Source organism: Eptesicus fuscus, chromosome 9 (genome assembly GCF_027574615.1).
Source record: "Eptesicus fuscus isolate TK198812 chromosome 9, DD_ASM_mEF_20220401, whole genome shotgun sequence".
Lineage (NCBI taxonomy): Eukaryota > Metazoa > Chordata > Mammalia > Chiroptera > Vespertilionidae > Eptesicus > Eptesicus fuscus.
Window position 1 is genome coordinate 43169502 of NC_072481.1, and position 14376 is coordinate 43183877.

At 40.9% G+C, this 14376-nt stretch overlaps 1 protein-coding gene across 1 annotated transcript in view; it reads left to right on the forward strand.

Moving 5' to 3' along the window:
• PATJ (PATJ crumbs cell polarity complex component) overlaps positions 1–14376 on the forward strand; it is a 316022-nt gene that overhangs the window by 118679 nt on the left and 182967 nt on the right. Inside the window, exons 23-25 of the mRNA XM_028142315.2 lie at positions 4985–5056; positions 6813–6990; positions 14243–14353. Of these exons, the coding sequence (XP_027998116.2) occupies positions 4985–5056; positions 6813–6990; positions 14243–14353 (361 nt within the window). The remainder of the gene's footprint in view (positions 1–4984; positions 5057–6812; positions 6991–14242; positions 14354–14376) is intronic.

A 14376-nucleotide genomic window follows, 5' to 3' on the forward strand; every position in this document is an offset into this window, starting at 1 on the left:
ATTTGCTTCGTACCCTCAAAATCACTGTAACATCTGTATAAGTAAACTAACTAGTTTGGAAAATACTAGTATCCATTCTCCCTGGTTTCAAACACTCGGTATTCCCTATGGCATGTCACCAGCAAATTGCCATATAAAAAAGAAATCATGACATAGCTTAGTCACAACCAGAACTCTTCCTGCTTAATCCCTTTAGGGTGCTGCGTTTACTTGGCCCTCATATGGCTTAGTATGTAGAAATTTTATATGAAATAAAAAAAGGTATATTGAAAAGGAAAGGTCACCTTGGCTATCTGGATCCATCTGACTTGGGTATGATGTTGAAGATTTTATTCACAAAGGGATTGTATATCATGATCAAGTCTTACTAATAACATCCACCTGTTCACTAATGAGCTACTCCATCTTTCCTCCCAAATCTGTAAAGAATGATAACTTTGGGCATTTGTTAAAAAGTTCTGAAATAAAAAGCATTGTTTTTATTGGATGTTTAATTCCCTTGGGGAAAAACTGGTTCTATGTAAGAGGTAAATTTCAGTTATTTTAAAATTTAAAACTTTAGCTGATTGAGCTATTGACCATATTTAATTACAGTGCAAATTATAAAATTTGGTTCGAAATCCCTCATTAAAGTTTTAAATATATTTGTGAAAATTTATATCTTAATATATGTAATAAAAGTATTTTACTTTCTCAATTAAATTTTATTTGGGGTTAAAAGGTATATACTGTATATACCTTCATCATGTAAAGTGACTACATCAGTTGGTATAGTTGCTCATCTCCTGTGACTGTATTTCCAAAACTACTCACACTGAGAGGATAAGCTTTTGCAAGTTTTATCTCTCTTGAAGTATAAAATAATCTGATTAAAATATGCACATGCCAATTTCCTGAAGAAAGTTAATATTCTTTGAAATAGTCAGTGAGTCTCTTTCAACAAAATAATCTTTTTGTTATACACTTTATCTAAAACTTTCCATATTCTAGATAATGCTCCCCCCCCCCCCAAACCCTTCTCTTAATTTGTGAAAGCTAGCAGTTTAGGATATTTTTGGGTTTTATTTTTTAATAGAAAAATTAATAACTTATACTAATATTAAAGCTTGGTTTTCATTCTAGTTTATTTTTTAATTAAAGAATTGAATTCCTAGGATGATAACATATTTGTATCATAATAAAGATGCATATGTGTGTGTGTTTTTCGTATTGCCTATTATGAACTATTTTTGCTCACAACACTTCTGACACCAAATGTGTGTGTTTTTCCTTCACACAACAACCAGTTCTCTCTGACACCAATTACTTGGAGTTATTGCAGACTCCACAGCATAAAGGTTCAACCCTATAAGACTGTCCTGACTTCACATGCCAGTTGCCAACTGTACTTCTGACCAAACAGCTTGAAATTGGGTGTTCCCACAGCCCCTCCCTTGGGCTTGTGAGGAGGGCTCACAGAACTCAAGAAAGCACTTTACTATCACTGGTTTATTATAAAGGATACAACTCGGAAATAGCCAAACGGGAAAGAGACATAGGGCAGGTATTGTGAGGAGCACAGTGCTTCCATTCTTCTCGGCATATCACCCGCCCAGCATCTTGAGGTGTTCTTCAACCTGGAGGCTCTCTGAACCCTGTCCTTTAGGGTTCTTTTTTCTTTTTATGGAGATTCCATTAAGTAGGCACAATTATTTACATCATTAGCCATTGGTGCTTGAACTCAGTCTCTAGCCCCTCTCCCCTTCCCAGAGGTGGGGCTGAGGGTGGGACTGAATGTTCCAATTCTAAGCACCTATTTGTTCTCTGGGAGCAACACCCATCTGAAACTATCCAGGGTCCTACCAAGAATCACCTTATTAGCACAAACTCAGTTCTGGTTGAAAGGAGATTGTTAATAACAAAAGATGTTCTTATCACCCATATCACAAAGGAAATTCCAAGGGTTCTAGAAGCACTATGTCAGGAATCAGGACAGACATTAATGATTTATTTCTTACTAGAGGCCTGGTGCACAACATTTGTGCACTGGGAGGAGGGGTCTCTCAGCCTGGCCTGTGCCCTCTCGCAGTCCAGGAGCCCTTGGCGGACATCCCCCGAGGGGTCCTTAGTGCTGCCACAGAGGTGAGAGAGGCTCCCACCACCACCACTGTGCTTGCCAGCCGTGAGCCCAGCTTCTGGCTGAGCGGCGCTCTCCCTGTGGGAGCATACTGACCACCAGGGGGCAGCTCCTGCATTGAGCATCTGCCCCCTGGGGGTCAGTGCGCATTATAGTGACTGGTTGGTCTGCCGTTTGATCGATTTGCATATTAGGGTTTTATTATATAGGATGTGGGAGAAATTTTGATGCAAAAAATGAAAAACTGCCCTGACTGGTTTGGCTCAGTGGATAGAGTGTTGGACTGTGGACTGAGGGGTCCCAGGTTCGATTCCGGTCAAGGGCATGTACCTTGGTTGTGGGCACATCCCCGGTGGGGCGTGTGCAGGAGGCAGCTGATCGATGTTTCTCTCTCATCGATGTTTCTAGCTCTCTACCCTCTCCCTTCCTCTCTGTAAAAAATAAATAAAATATATTTTTTTAAATGAAAAACTTGCAAAGGAAATGAATATTGGTTGAGTTTCAGTTAAATGTCAGTTTTTTCTCATTTAATCTTTGTTACTGTTACATAGCGTAATCATAATATGAAAGTTTATGTGATGATTACAACTATCCAATGAATAATAATGTGATATGATAAAGTGAACACTTCACTTAAATTGGTGGAATCATGGGAGTATCATTTAGGGATTGCATTCAGAGGCTAATACACAGAATTCCTCCCTTCCCCCCTTTAGCATTGGCTTAACTAAGCAGGGCCTTCATTTTTTCTCAAGTAAAAAGTTTTGAAGAAAGTGGTCTGTCAGGGTCTGAAACATGTTCTTCCCCTCTTCTCTGCTGTCCTTACTGGATGGCTTCTCATGGTTTCTTCACGGTTTTAAGATGGCTGCTTCACCACCAATATCATCTCTGCCTTCTAGGCAAGGAGGAGGGAAGGGTGCAGAGCAAAAGGCTCCTGCCAACCGATTCTCCATTTTAATCAGTTTTCCTGGAAGTCCCATCCAGGGACTTTTCCTTCCATATCCTCACAGTTACCATGAACGGAAAGGAAATCCACAAATGTATTTTTTTAGAGCTGGGCAAAGTGCCACCTGGAATAACAGAGTTCTGTTGGTAAGGGAAAGTGGGAGAGAGGACATTAGATAAGTAACCAGCAGATATCTGCCAGGCTGTTTGCCCCTGAATGCTGTAATGCTTCTAATCATAAAAAACAGATCGGCGAAGGCAAGAAGGCCATCTGGTAGTGGGTGAGATGTTAACGATCCCTAACGATCCCGATTTCTTTTTTTTTTTTTTAAAGATTTCAGTACTTTTTAATATATTTTTATTGATTGTTTACAGAGAGGAAGGGAGAGGGATAGAGAGCTAGAAACATCGATGAGAGAGAAACATCGACCAGTTGCCTCCTGCACACCCCCTACCGGGGATGTGGCTGCAACCAAGGTACATGCCCTTGACCAGAATCGAACCTGGGACCCTTTGGTCCGCAGACCGACGCTCTATCCACTGAGCCAAACCGGTTTTGGCACGATCCCGATTTCTTACCTGATTTTTGGAATGTCTAGATCCTTTCAGCTTTCTCCTTTACAGTTACCCTTAAACCATGATATCCTAGAAAGTCTGTAGAATGGCAAGGAAGTTGAGTTTTGTTACTTTTTACAGGACTTAGTTGAGAATTCAGAGAATAATGGAGCATTGAAACTTAGTGCGGAAAGAAAGATTTAGGTACTGTGAGGAAGTTGTATAGCATGTCTGAGCCTCAGTTCCTCATGTGAAAAATATAGTTATGTGGCCTGCTGTGCCTACTTCACGGGTTTTTTGTGAAAAGTAAATGAAAGAGGTAGTGCCTACATTTTTATATAGAGTAATACAGTTTAGAGTATCAGACATATTATTTCATTGGGAGGTCCAAAGTCACATACCTATTTCATGGCACAGGTTAGAGTGGAGCTTAGGACTCCTGGCTTCTCTTCCAGATAATTATTATGGTAATGTCTCTACCCTATTAGATAGCACTACTTATATAATTACTCTGTAGTTCAGCATTTTGTTATTAAGCAGTTCCATGCTAACATGCTTGATGGGTGAAAGTATGGTTGTGGTATGGTAGGTGGGAGGATTGAATTAGATAACATAAGTAAATTTCTCTGTAAACTGAAAAGTGATGTATAACTACACAAGATATTCATGGGATACCAATGATGGGAATTATTTAGAGTGACAGAAAATTTTAGAAAGAGGGATCATGTTTACTGATTGTTAAGCCATTTATGTTGATCTATTCTCTGAGCTGGTCAATATCAAGTTCTAAGGAATATATCCTATATAATAAAAGGCTAATACACAAATTGTCCCCTCGACTGGGAGTTCTACCAGGAGTTCGACTAGGGGGTGGGCCGGCCCGCCAACCACCCGGGGCCCCTACCCCTGGCCGGTCCCATCCCCAATCGCCCCCCCCCCCCTCACCCTGATCGGGGGCTGGGCTGGCTAACTGCTTGCGGCCCCTACCTCTCCAGCTGGCTCCACCCCGATCGGCCCCCCACCCCAATCGGAGTGGGCTGGCCGAACCCCACCTGTGCATGAATTCATGCACCGGGCCTCTAGTTTTTATATTGATAGAGGAACAAATATGGTACAAATCAAACACACAATTTTTGAAAATACCATATAGAGTGTCACCAATAACAGAGCTTATAATCTATGATTTTCTGGTGCTGGGTGAATATTTGTTGAGTTGAACATTAAAACAATATATTTTTATTTTGTATGGACAGTTAACTATTGATGTAAATATTTTAAAAGCTTAAAAATTAAGAACTGTTTAACTACATATAGATTGTGCAATTTTATGTTTTATAAATTGTCTGTGTATTTTTTTTTCCTCCTTAGTGAGTTACCTGAGAGAGAAGAAGGTGAAGGGGAAGAAACTCCAAACTTCAGTCACTGGGGTCCACCAAGAATGTATGTTGATGACATTATTGGCTTTCTCAGTAGAACAATAGAATCAGCTGCTTTTTTTCTTTAATTTAATATTACTGTCATTCAGTCATTCTCTAATGATTGAGAAATTGCTACCCATATGTACACTGGTCCAAAGTTTAGCTTTATTTTGTCTTATCTACAGATTTAGCCAGGCAAAATGACTATAACCAATGTTAGGAAAATATCATACTCTTTCAGATAAAGCAATTTTCAAATGTCCATCTATGACAGTAACTGATGGACTAAGCATAGTTTATCACTGCCTCACTGAAGGGCAGATAAGCTGCTGTGATTACAGTAAAGCTTCTTTATGTATGAACAACAACAACAGTAGTGAATCTGTACCATATACCAATTTATCTCCCCCTCCATCCCATTGTGCCTGTGTGAACGAACAGAATGTGTTGGGTCCATCTTCTCTTAGATACTCTTGTAAATTTATGTAGGCATGAGGGCTGTACTTTATTAAGATGATCAAAGTCTTCCTTTAGCTGCTCTGTCTATTCTTCATGCATTATTAATTTCGCTGTGCCCACAAAAACTGTTTTTTCTTGCACTTATGGGTTTTGTCTTAAAAACTCTTAGGAACTGTTTACTGAGCTACTTTTTTATTTGCATGAATTATTGGCTAATTAATGCAATTGGGGCAAAATTCATAATATTTTGAGGGTCAAGTTTTTTTGTTTTGTTTTTGTTTTAATCCTCACTCAAGAATATATTTGTTGAATTTAGAGAGAGAGGAAGGGGTTGGGGAGGGAGGAACATCGATGTGAGAGAGAAACATCAGTGGTTGCCTGCTGGAAGCTCCCCAACTGGGGATCAAACCCACAACCTAGGTATGTGCTCTGACCAGGAATTGAACCCACAGCCTTTGGTGTACAGGACAATGCTTCAACCAACTGAGCCACCTGGCCGGGGCTTGAGGGCCAAGTGTTATCCCATATGTTTTTGAAATGATGTGAAGGTAGGAAGAAAAGAAAACCATCCTGCCTTAGGAGCAGATAAAATCTGTCCTCCACTTAAAGAACCCCAGGTTACACCTGCTGACTGGGAGAAGCAGCTTGGGGCAACAAGTCTCTCAATGGCAAATTTATTTTGTTCAGAAATTTTCTGCTTTTTGCAGAGACTCTTGATTTTTTCACCCATTTGTTCTTTTCTTAATCCAATCTTTGCTAATATTATGGATGTAGATGAAAAGGACTAATGTGGTAGGAGATGGGAACATTGAGGCCTAGCTAAATCTCTCAATATTGAGTTGTATTTATTGTTTTAGATACCTATCTTTTTCAGAATTTAAACTTTCACATATGCCATGAATATTTTTTAAATTTATTGATTTTTAGAGAGAGGGAGGAAGGGGGAGAGAAAGAGAGTGAGGGGGAGGGAGAGAGAGAGAGAGAGAAACATCAATTTGTTGTTCCACTTATTTATGCACTCATTGGTTGATTCTTGCATGTGCCATGACGAGGGATCGAACCTGCAACCTTGGCATATTGGGATGACGCTCTAACCAATTGTGCTACCCGGCCAGGGCTATGCCATGAATTATCAATAATATCTTATAATTTAGGAATGAGGTACAATTTCTGTAACATTTGTAAAAATATATTTAGAAAATATATTTATATAAAATATGAGCCACAAGGATATGGTACACATTGTACACTTACAGTAACAGTCCAACAAATTAAATTAACTTGTTTCATGAGTGCATTTTGTTTTATTCTTTTTACAGTGTTGAGATTTTTAGAGAACCCGATGTGTCTCTTGGTATTAGCATTGTTGGTGGACAAACCGTTATAAAACGCCTGAAGAATGGAGAGGAGCTTAAAGGTATATTTATCAAACAAGTTTTAGAAGATAGTCCAGCAGGAAAAACAAACGCTCTTAAAACTGGAGATAAAATACTTGAGGTAAATGATATTAAAATTCTGTTTTTGTTTGAATGTACTGTGAAATAGTAAAATAATCATTTATCCAGAATGCCTATCTTCATGCGTGTGTGTGTACAATTGGTATATTTTATTTAGATGCCTTAGTTTGTATGTTGTTTACACAATCGTATGACATTCTAAAGTTAGCATATGACATTCTAAAGGTAGCATATCCTTAATAATAAAAGCGTACTATGCTAATTAGACCGGACAGCCGAATGACCTTCTAGATGACACTGGGGCTGCAAGGGCCGAGCCCCTTGCACAAATTTTGTGCATTGGACCTCTAGTAAAACAATAAAACAAAAAGCCTCAATTGACTAAACAAACAATTTCAAAATTTAACAGAATGAGGCCCGTGGTGGACATCATGCTTCTTCCACAGTCTTTAACAAGCTCTAAATTTTATAAATGTGTGTAGGTGGGCTAGCCATGCCTGTCCTCCCAGAGTTGCTCTTGAAGTTGATGGAAGGATGAATCCATTGTTCACATGTGTTAGGCTTTGTAGAGTCAAAGCACTGAGAATGTCCTGAGGTGTGAATCTGATACATTTCTTTGCAGTGATTTTATTGGATGACACCATATTGAATATCTTCAACCTGGGTATCTACTTGTTATTGATTTATGCTTTATGATGCTAAACATCAGCTATGGTGTTTCAGCTCTGATAGAGTGAAAAGAGCCCTGGAGGCCATGGGTTGAAGTCTAGATTGTTCTGTTTATTTCTATTTGTTCTTATTCTCAGTTTCCAAATAAAATGGAAATGGGAATTCAAAACCCTTAATATCATTGTGAGGATTAAATCAAGGAATCATATGAAAATGCTCTGAATAGCCCTGCCCAGGTGGCTCAGTTGATTGGAGCATTGTCCCATACACCAAAAAGGTTGTGGGAAGCAACTGATGTTTCTCTCTCACATTGATCTCTCTCTCTCTCTCTCCTCCCTCTCTCTCTCTCTCAAATCAATAAACATATCCTCAGGTGAGGATAAAAAAATGTTAACTCTCTCTATATACAAATTCTGTTACATTTGTTTTGTGCAATTTAAAAAATTTTTTTAAATGCACTGGTAATATGGCAGTTAAGAAAATGACCAAAAAATTCCTTCTCTGATGCATTTGCATGTTAGTTGAGGAGATAGACAATACTTATTACAATCTAACAATCTAACATTACTAAATAAAAGAAACCACACCTGCCCCAGACACCAGAGTATCCTATCTAATAAAAGAGTAATATGCAATGTAGAATGTTAGATTGTAATAAGTAGCTTTGGAGAAAAATATTAGGGAGGAAGATAAGGAATGATGGGAGTGAAGGCAGTAGTTGGAATTAATAGATTTGTTGTAGAAGATGTTAGGGCAAGTATAGGAAGTGAGTGAGCCATGTGGGTTGATGGGGGAAGAAGGTTCCAGGAAGAGAAAGCTAAAGTGTAAATACTCTGAATGCAATGAGAATCCATTAGAGAATTATGACTGCATACACATTTTAAAAGAACTAGAGGCCCGGTGCACGAAATTCGTGCACAGAAGGGGGAGTGTCCCTCAGGCCAGCCTGCACCCTCTCCAATCTGGGACCCCTCGAGGGATGTCCAACTGCCCGTTTAGGCCCAATCCTACCGGGCAGTTGGATATCCCTCTAACAATCCAGGACTAATGGCTCCCAATTGCTCGCTTGCCTGCCTTCCTGATTGCCCCTAACCGCTTCTGCCTGCCAGCCTGATCACCCCTTAACCACTCCCCTGCCAGCCTGATTGATGCCTAACTGCTCCCCTGCCAGCCTATTTGCCCCTAACTGCCCTCCCCTGCAGGCCTGGTCCCGCCCAACTGCCCTCCCCTGCAGGCCTAGGTCCCTCCCAACTGCCCTTCCCTGCAGGCCCAGTTGCCCCCAACTTCCCTCCTCTGCCGTCCTGGTCACCCCTAACTGCCCTCCCCTGCAGGCTTGATCACCCCCAACTGCCCTCCCTTGAAGGTCTGGTCCCTCCCAACTGCCCTCCCCTGCTGGCCATCTTGTGGCATCCATCTTGTGTCCACATGGGGCAGCCATCTTTGACCACATGGTGGCAGCCATCTTGTGTGTTGGAGTGACGGTCAATTTGCACATTACTCTTTTATTAGATAGGATAGAGGCCTGGTGCACTGGTGGGGGCCAGCTTGTTTGCCCTGAAGGGTATCCCGGATCAGGGTGGGGGTTCCCTTGGGGCATGGGGTGGCCTGGGCGAGGGGACCTTTGGTGGTTTGCAGGCCGGCCATGCCCCCGGAGACCCAAGCGGAGGCCCTGGTATCTGGGATTTATTTATCTTCTATAATTGAAACTTCGTAGCCTTGAGCGGAGCCAAGCCTCCTGCTCACTCTATGGCTGCAGCCATTTTTGTTGGAATTTATTTATCTTCTATAATTGAAACTTTGTAGCCTTAAGCGGAGGCCAAGGCAGGCCAGGGCTGCGGAAAGCTTGGCTTCCTCCATCGCCGGGACAACTCAAGCCTCACGCTCTCTCCAGCTCCGTGGCTTCTGCCATTTTTGTTGGGATTTATTTATCTTCTATAATTGAAACTTTGTAACCTTGAGTGCAGGCCTGGGCCAGCCAGGGTGTGCAGAAAGCTTGGCTTCATCCATTGCCGGGGAAACCCAAGCCTCCTGTTCGCTCCGTGGCTGCAGCCATCTTGGTTGGGTTAATTTGCATACTCACTCCTGATTGGCTTGTGGTGTAGCAGAGTGATGGTTAATTTGCATATTACTCTTTTATTAGATAGGATACTCTGGTGTCTGGGGCAGGTGTGGTTTCTTTTATTTAGTAATTACATGGTACAGGTTTTTCCTTTTCTTTATTTGCATCCTTATTTGTTACTTTGTTTAGTTGTATTTCTGTAAGCAACATATAACTGAATTTTGCTTTTGTAAATCTAAATTGATAATCTTCATCTAAGTAAATAGGGACATTAATTTATTTTTAATTTTGATTACTGACATATTTGAACTTAATTTCTAAATATATATTTTATATTCTGTTTTATCTTGTTTTCCTTAACTTTCTATTTTGTAATAATTATAGATTCATATAAAATTGCAAGTAAATGTACAAGGAAGTTCTGTGTACCCTTTCCTCAGCCTCCTCCAATATTATTGTCGTACACAATTACAGTACAACTAGAGGCCTGGTGCACAAATTCGTGCATGGGTGGTGTCCCTCGGGGTAGCCTGTGGGGATCAGGCCAAAACCGGCAGTCCAATGCTACCTGCTGCTCCTGCCTGCTGCTCCCACTCATCCTGGCCCCGCTGCACCTGCTGCAGGCTCGCACCCAGTCAGTCCCGATCGGGAGAGGCTTGCGGCACTCGCCAGCCATGAGCCCTGCATCTGGCGCCCATCCCGAGGGGGGGTTGGGGCAGCCGGGACGTGATCAGCCCTCTGGGTGGGTAGTGGGACACCTTTGTGGGCCCAGGATCAGATCTGTCCCACTGACATTTGTGTTAGTTATTGGGAGCCACCTGGTGGCAGCTTTTATATCATTTCTTCCTTGTGGAGCATCGAGGGAGGGGAAGGGGAAGTGGCCGTGGTGCTTGAGGCTGACTTCCAGGAAGTTGGGGCACTGTCGGGATCATGCCAGCGGCACTGGTCCATTGGTGCCTGGCTTGTTCTCCAGAGATTGATTGGACCTGCAGGACTGCAGGGTCAGTCAGCTGAGCGGCACTCATGCTGTGGGAGTGCACTGACCACCAGGGGGGCAGCTCCTGCATTGAGTGTCTGCCCCCTGGTGGTCAGTGTGTGTCATAGCGACTGGTCGACCGGTCATTCAGTCATTCAGTCACTTAGGCTTTTATATATATACAAATACTGATATAGTCACAGTTCATTGACCTTATTTGGGTTTGTGTTGATAGCTCTACACAGTTTAATCACAAGTGTAGCCTTGCATAACCACCACTACAATCAAGAAACTCAACTGGCCCTAGCTGGTTTGACTCAGTGGATAGAGTGTCAGCCTGCGGACTGAAGGGTCCTGCATTCAATTCCAGTCAAGAGCACATGCCTGAGTTGCAGACTCAATCCCCAGAAGGGGGCATGCAGGAGGCAGCCGATCAATGATTCTCTCTCATCATTGATGTTTCTATCTTTTTCTCCCTCTCCCTTCCTCTCTAAAATCAATACATATATGAAGAAAAAAAAAAAGAAACTCAGCTGTATCATTACTACAGGACTCCCTTGTGTTACTTACTACCCCTCTATAGCCACTCTTCTCCCATCCCTAACTGCTGGCAACCACTAATCTGTTTCTCCCTGATTTTGTTATTTCACAGTTGTCACATAAGTAAAATCATGCATTATATCTCTTTTTGAAATTGGCTTTTGTTCACTCAGTGTAATTTGGTTGAAGTTTACTCAGTTTACTATCAACTGTTCATTCCTTTTTATGGCTGAGTAGTATTCCAGGATATACTACTGTTTAACCATTCATCCATTGAAAGACATTTGGGTAGTTTCCAGTTCGTGGCTATTCCGAATAAAGCTCCTATAAACATTTGTATACACGTTCCAGAGTGAAAATGAGTTTTTGTTTCTCTAGGATAAATGCCCACGAGTGCGATTGCTGGGTTGTCTGCTATGTTCATTTTCAGTCTTGAACTGTCAAGCTGCTTTCCAGAGTGGCTGTACCATTTTACATTTCCACCAACAGTGTTTGAGTGATCCAATTTCTCTGCATCCTCACCAGCATTTGGTGTTGTCACTATTTTTCACTTTAGCCATTCTGATAGGTATTTAGTGATATCTCATTATTTTCATTTGTGTTTCCCTAATGGCTAATGATTAATATTAAGAACTTTTCATGTGCTAATTGCCATCTGTATATCCTCTTCCATGACATGTTTGTGCATGTCTTTTTTCTGTTTGCTAATTGGAATTTTCATTATTTCATTTCTTAAAATTTTGGTTTGTTTTTTCCCCCTCATCTTTCCCTGCTGTCAGTTGAAAATAAAGTATTCTCTCACTTGTCCATCATCACTTTTACACATACTAGTAAGAACCCACTGTTTTGTCTCAGATTTGATAATTTATATTTCTTCAAACTCACTGTAGACTTGAAATGTTACATTTTAATATATAGCTTGTCAAGCATAGTCATTTGTTTACTTTTTTCAGTAAACAAATGACTTTGAAAACTTTTACTTGCTTGTTTTGTTTTTTAAGTAAAGCATAATAATCACTTCTTTCTGTATTGAAACAATGATATGAAGGATTTAGGTCCATATAAATAATTTTTTATACTAGGAAGTTTGAATTTAATGTAACTTTTAGAAATGGCTATTCATCTGTGTTAATGGACACACTGCTGGGCAGATATTTTTCTGTTGTCATAGGACAGATTTCCATTTGCCCCCCTAACTTCCCAACTTCAGTGATTCCCATTTAACTCTGTGGAAAAGGGAAACAAAGGCTGGTTGTTACTGGAAGATGAAATAGTTCTCATGTGCCTCTACTTCTCTCACTGTTGAATACTTTGGGGATTAGGTTATTTATAAGAAGCTTCATCAAACTGTTGTGACAGCTTTTAAGCTTCACTTTAAATTTCTTCTCTACGTACTTTATTCATTTAATATTATTCCTATTCTTCTTCATTCAACTCAAATGAGAAGAGAGCTTTTACAGAGCATTAAAATCTTCAATGGATGTCTAATAGAATAAAAAGCCTTTAGACCTGCATGATGTGGCTCCAGCTGCCTCCCTGACCTCACCTCTCTTCTTCTCCCCCATCTTTCACCATTCTTTGGACTCACCTGCCTTAAATCCCTCTAACACACTAGGCTTCTCTCTCCTACCTGAGGGCCCTGGCTTCTCTGTCCCTCAGCTTCTAGGGTGCTCCCTTTTCTCCTTACTCTGCTCAGATTCAGCGATAGATCATCCTAATCACTCCCTTACATACTCTTTCAACTCCTTTGATCCTTTTTTCTTTCCCTGAACTTGTGCAACTCTGCTTATTTCAGGTCTCTAGCCTCGCCAGAGAAAATAACTGCCGTGCTGTCTGCTGGAAATTCATGACCACTCCCTCAAGTGGGTCTTTAGTTCTGCCCTGCCATCCTGTAATATTTCCCCAGTTGTTTTATTCTCCTACTTCCCTGGGTAACTATTTCAAACCTGCTATACCTCCTCCTCAGCCTTAATCTCGCTCTATGGTCCTTGTTTCTTATTTCATTGACAAAATAGAAACAGTCAAAAGGGAACTTCCCCTTGCTCCCACTGCATACCAATCTTTTATCCTAACAGTATCTGTAACAACAAATGAACTATTTGTGCTTCTGTCTAAAGCCAATCTCTCTAACTTGTGCAGAAGTCATTCCCTCTTTGCTGTCCAAGGATTGGCCTCTACAGTCACTTCTCTCTCTCTCATTCAGTTTGCCTCTCTACTGCATCATTATGGCTGTAATAGCTCCCATCTTAAAAACAAAAACCTGTCTTGATCCCACTTCCCTCTCCACCCACATTCCTATTTCTTTGGTCCCCTTATGGCAAAGCCATATTCACAAATTGTCACTATCCACAGACCATAAGCCACCCCAACAATTACCAAGGCTTTGTTACATGATCAGTTTGAAAAATTGGCTCTATTAAATATGTTTGTTAAATAAACGATGTCTTGGAGATTAGGGGCATGTTCTCAAATTAGGGTCTCTGAGACTTGTATAATAAGGAGCCATTTACATTTACCCAAATTTATTGAGCACAAAATATACCTGGAGAAGGAACCTACAGATGTTTTCATACTTCTTTCTTTAAACAGAATTTAAGAAATGTTCAACTGCTTAATTGTGATAATGGACAATTTGCCTAAAATAATCATTCTTCTCAGTGTGAGAGAAGATTCCGGAGAGATCCCCATCTTTTCCTCCCCCCACCCAGAAATAGGTACTGTGTCGGTGACAGGGGTGACATTATAAGCTCAGAAGCTTAAGGTTCTGTTACTGACTAAGCTACTATTTTGAGTAATTACACTGAACCAGGGCTATTGTTATTACGATTTTTGTCTTGTTTACTTTTCTCGCAGGTAATACGTTACTTCTGTAAATGTGTTCCAGAACAGCAAAGCTTTTTATGGGCTAATCTTATTTTTTCCTGACTTTGGTTTAATTCTTTAGACTCTGGCAGCTCTCATTACTATATAGTACACAATAACTTTGAATTAACCTATCCACAGTATCTACCGCCTCGCTAATAGAAATAAATGACGTCTGTGTTGTAGGTGTCTGGAGTGGATTTGCAGAATGCCTCACACAGCGAAGCAGTGGAGGCCATTAAGAATGCGGGAAACCCTGTGGTGTTCGTTGTTCAGAGCTTGTCATCCACTCCAAGAGTAAGCTTTCGTTGGTTTTCAAA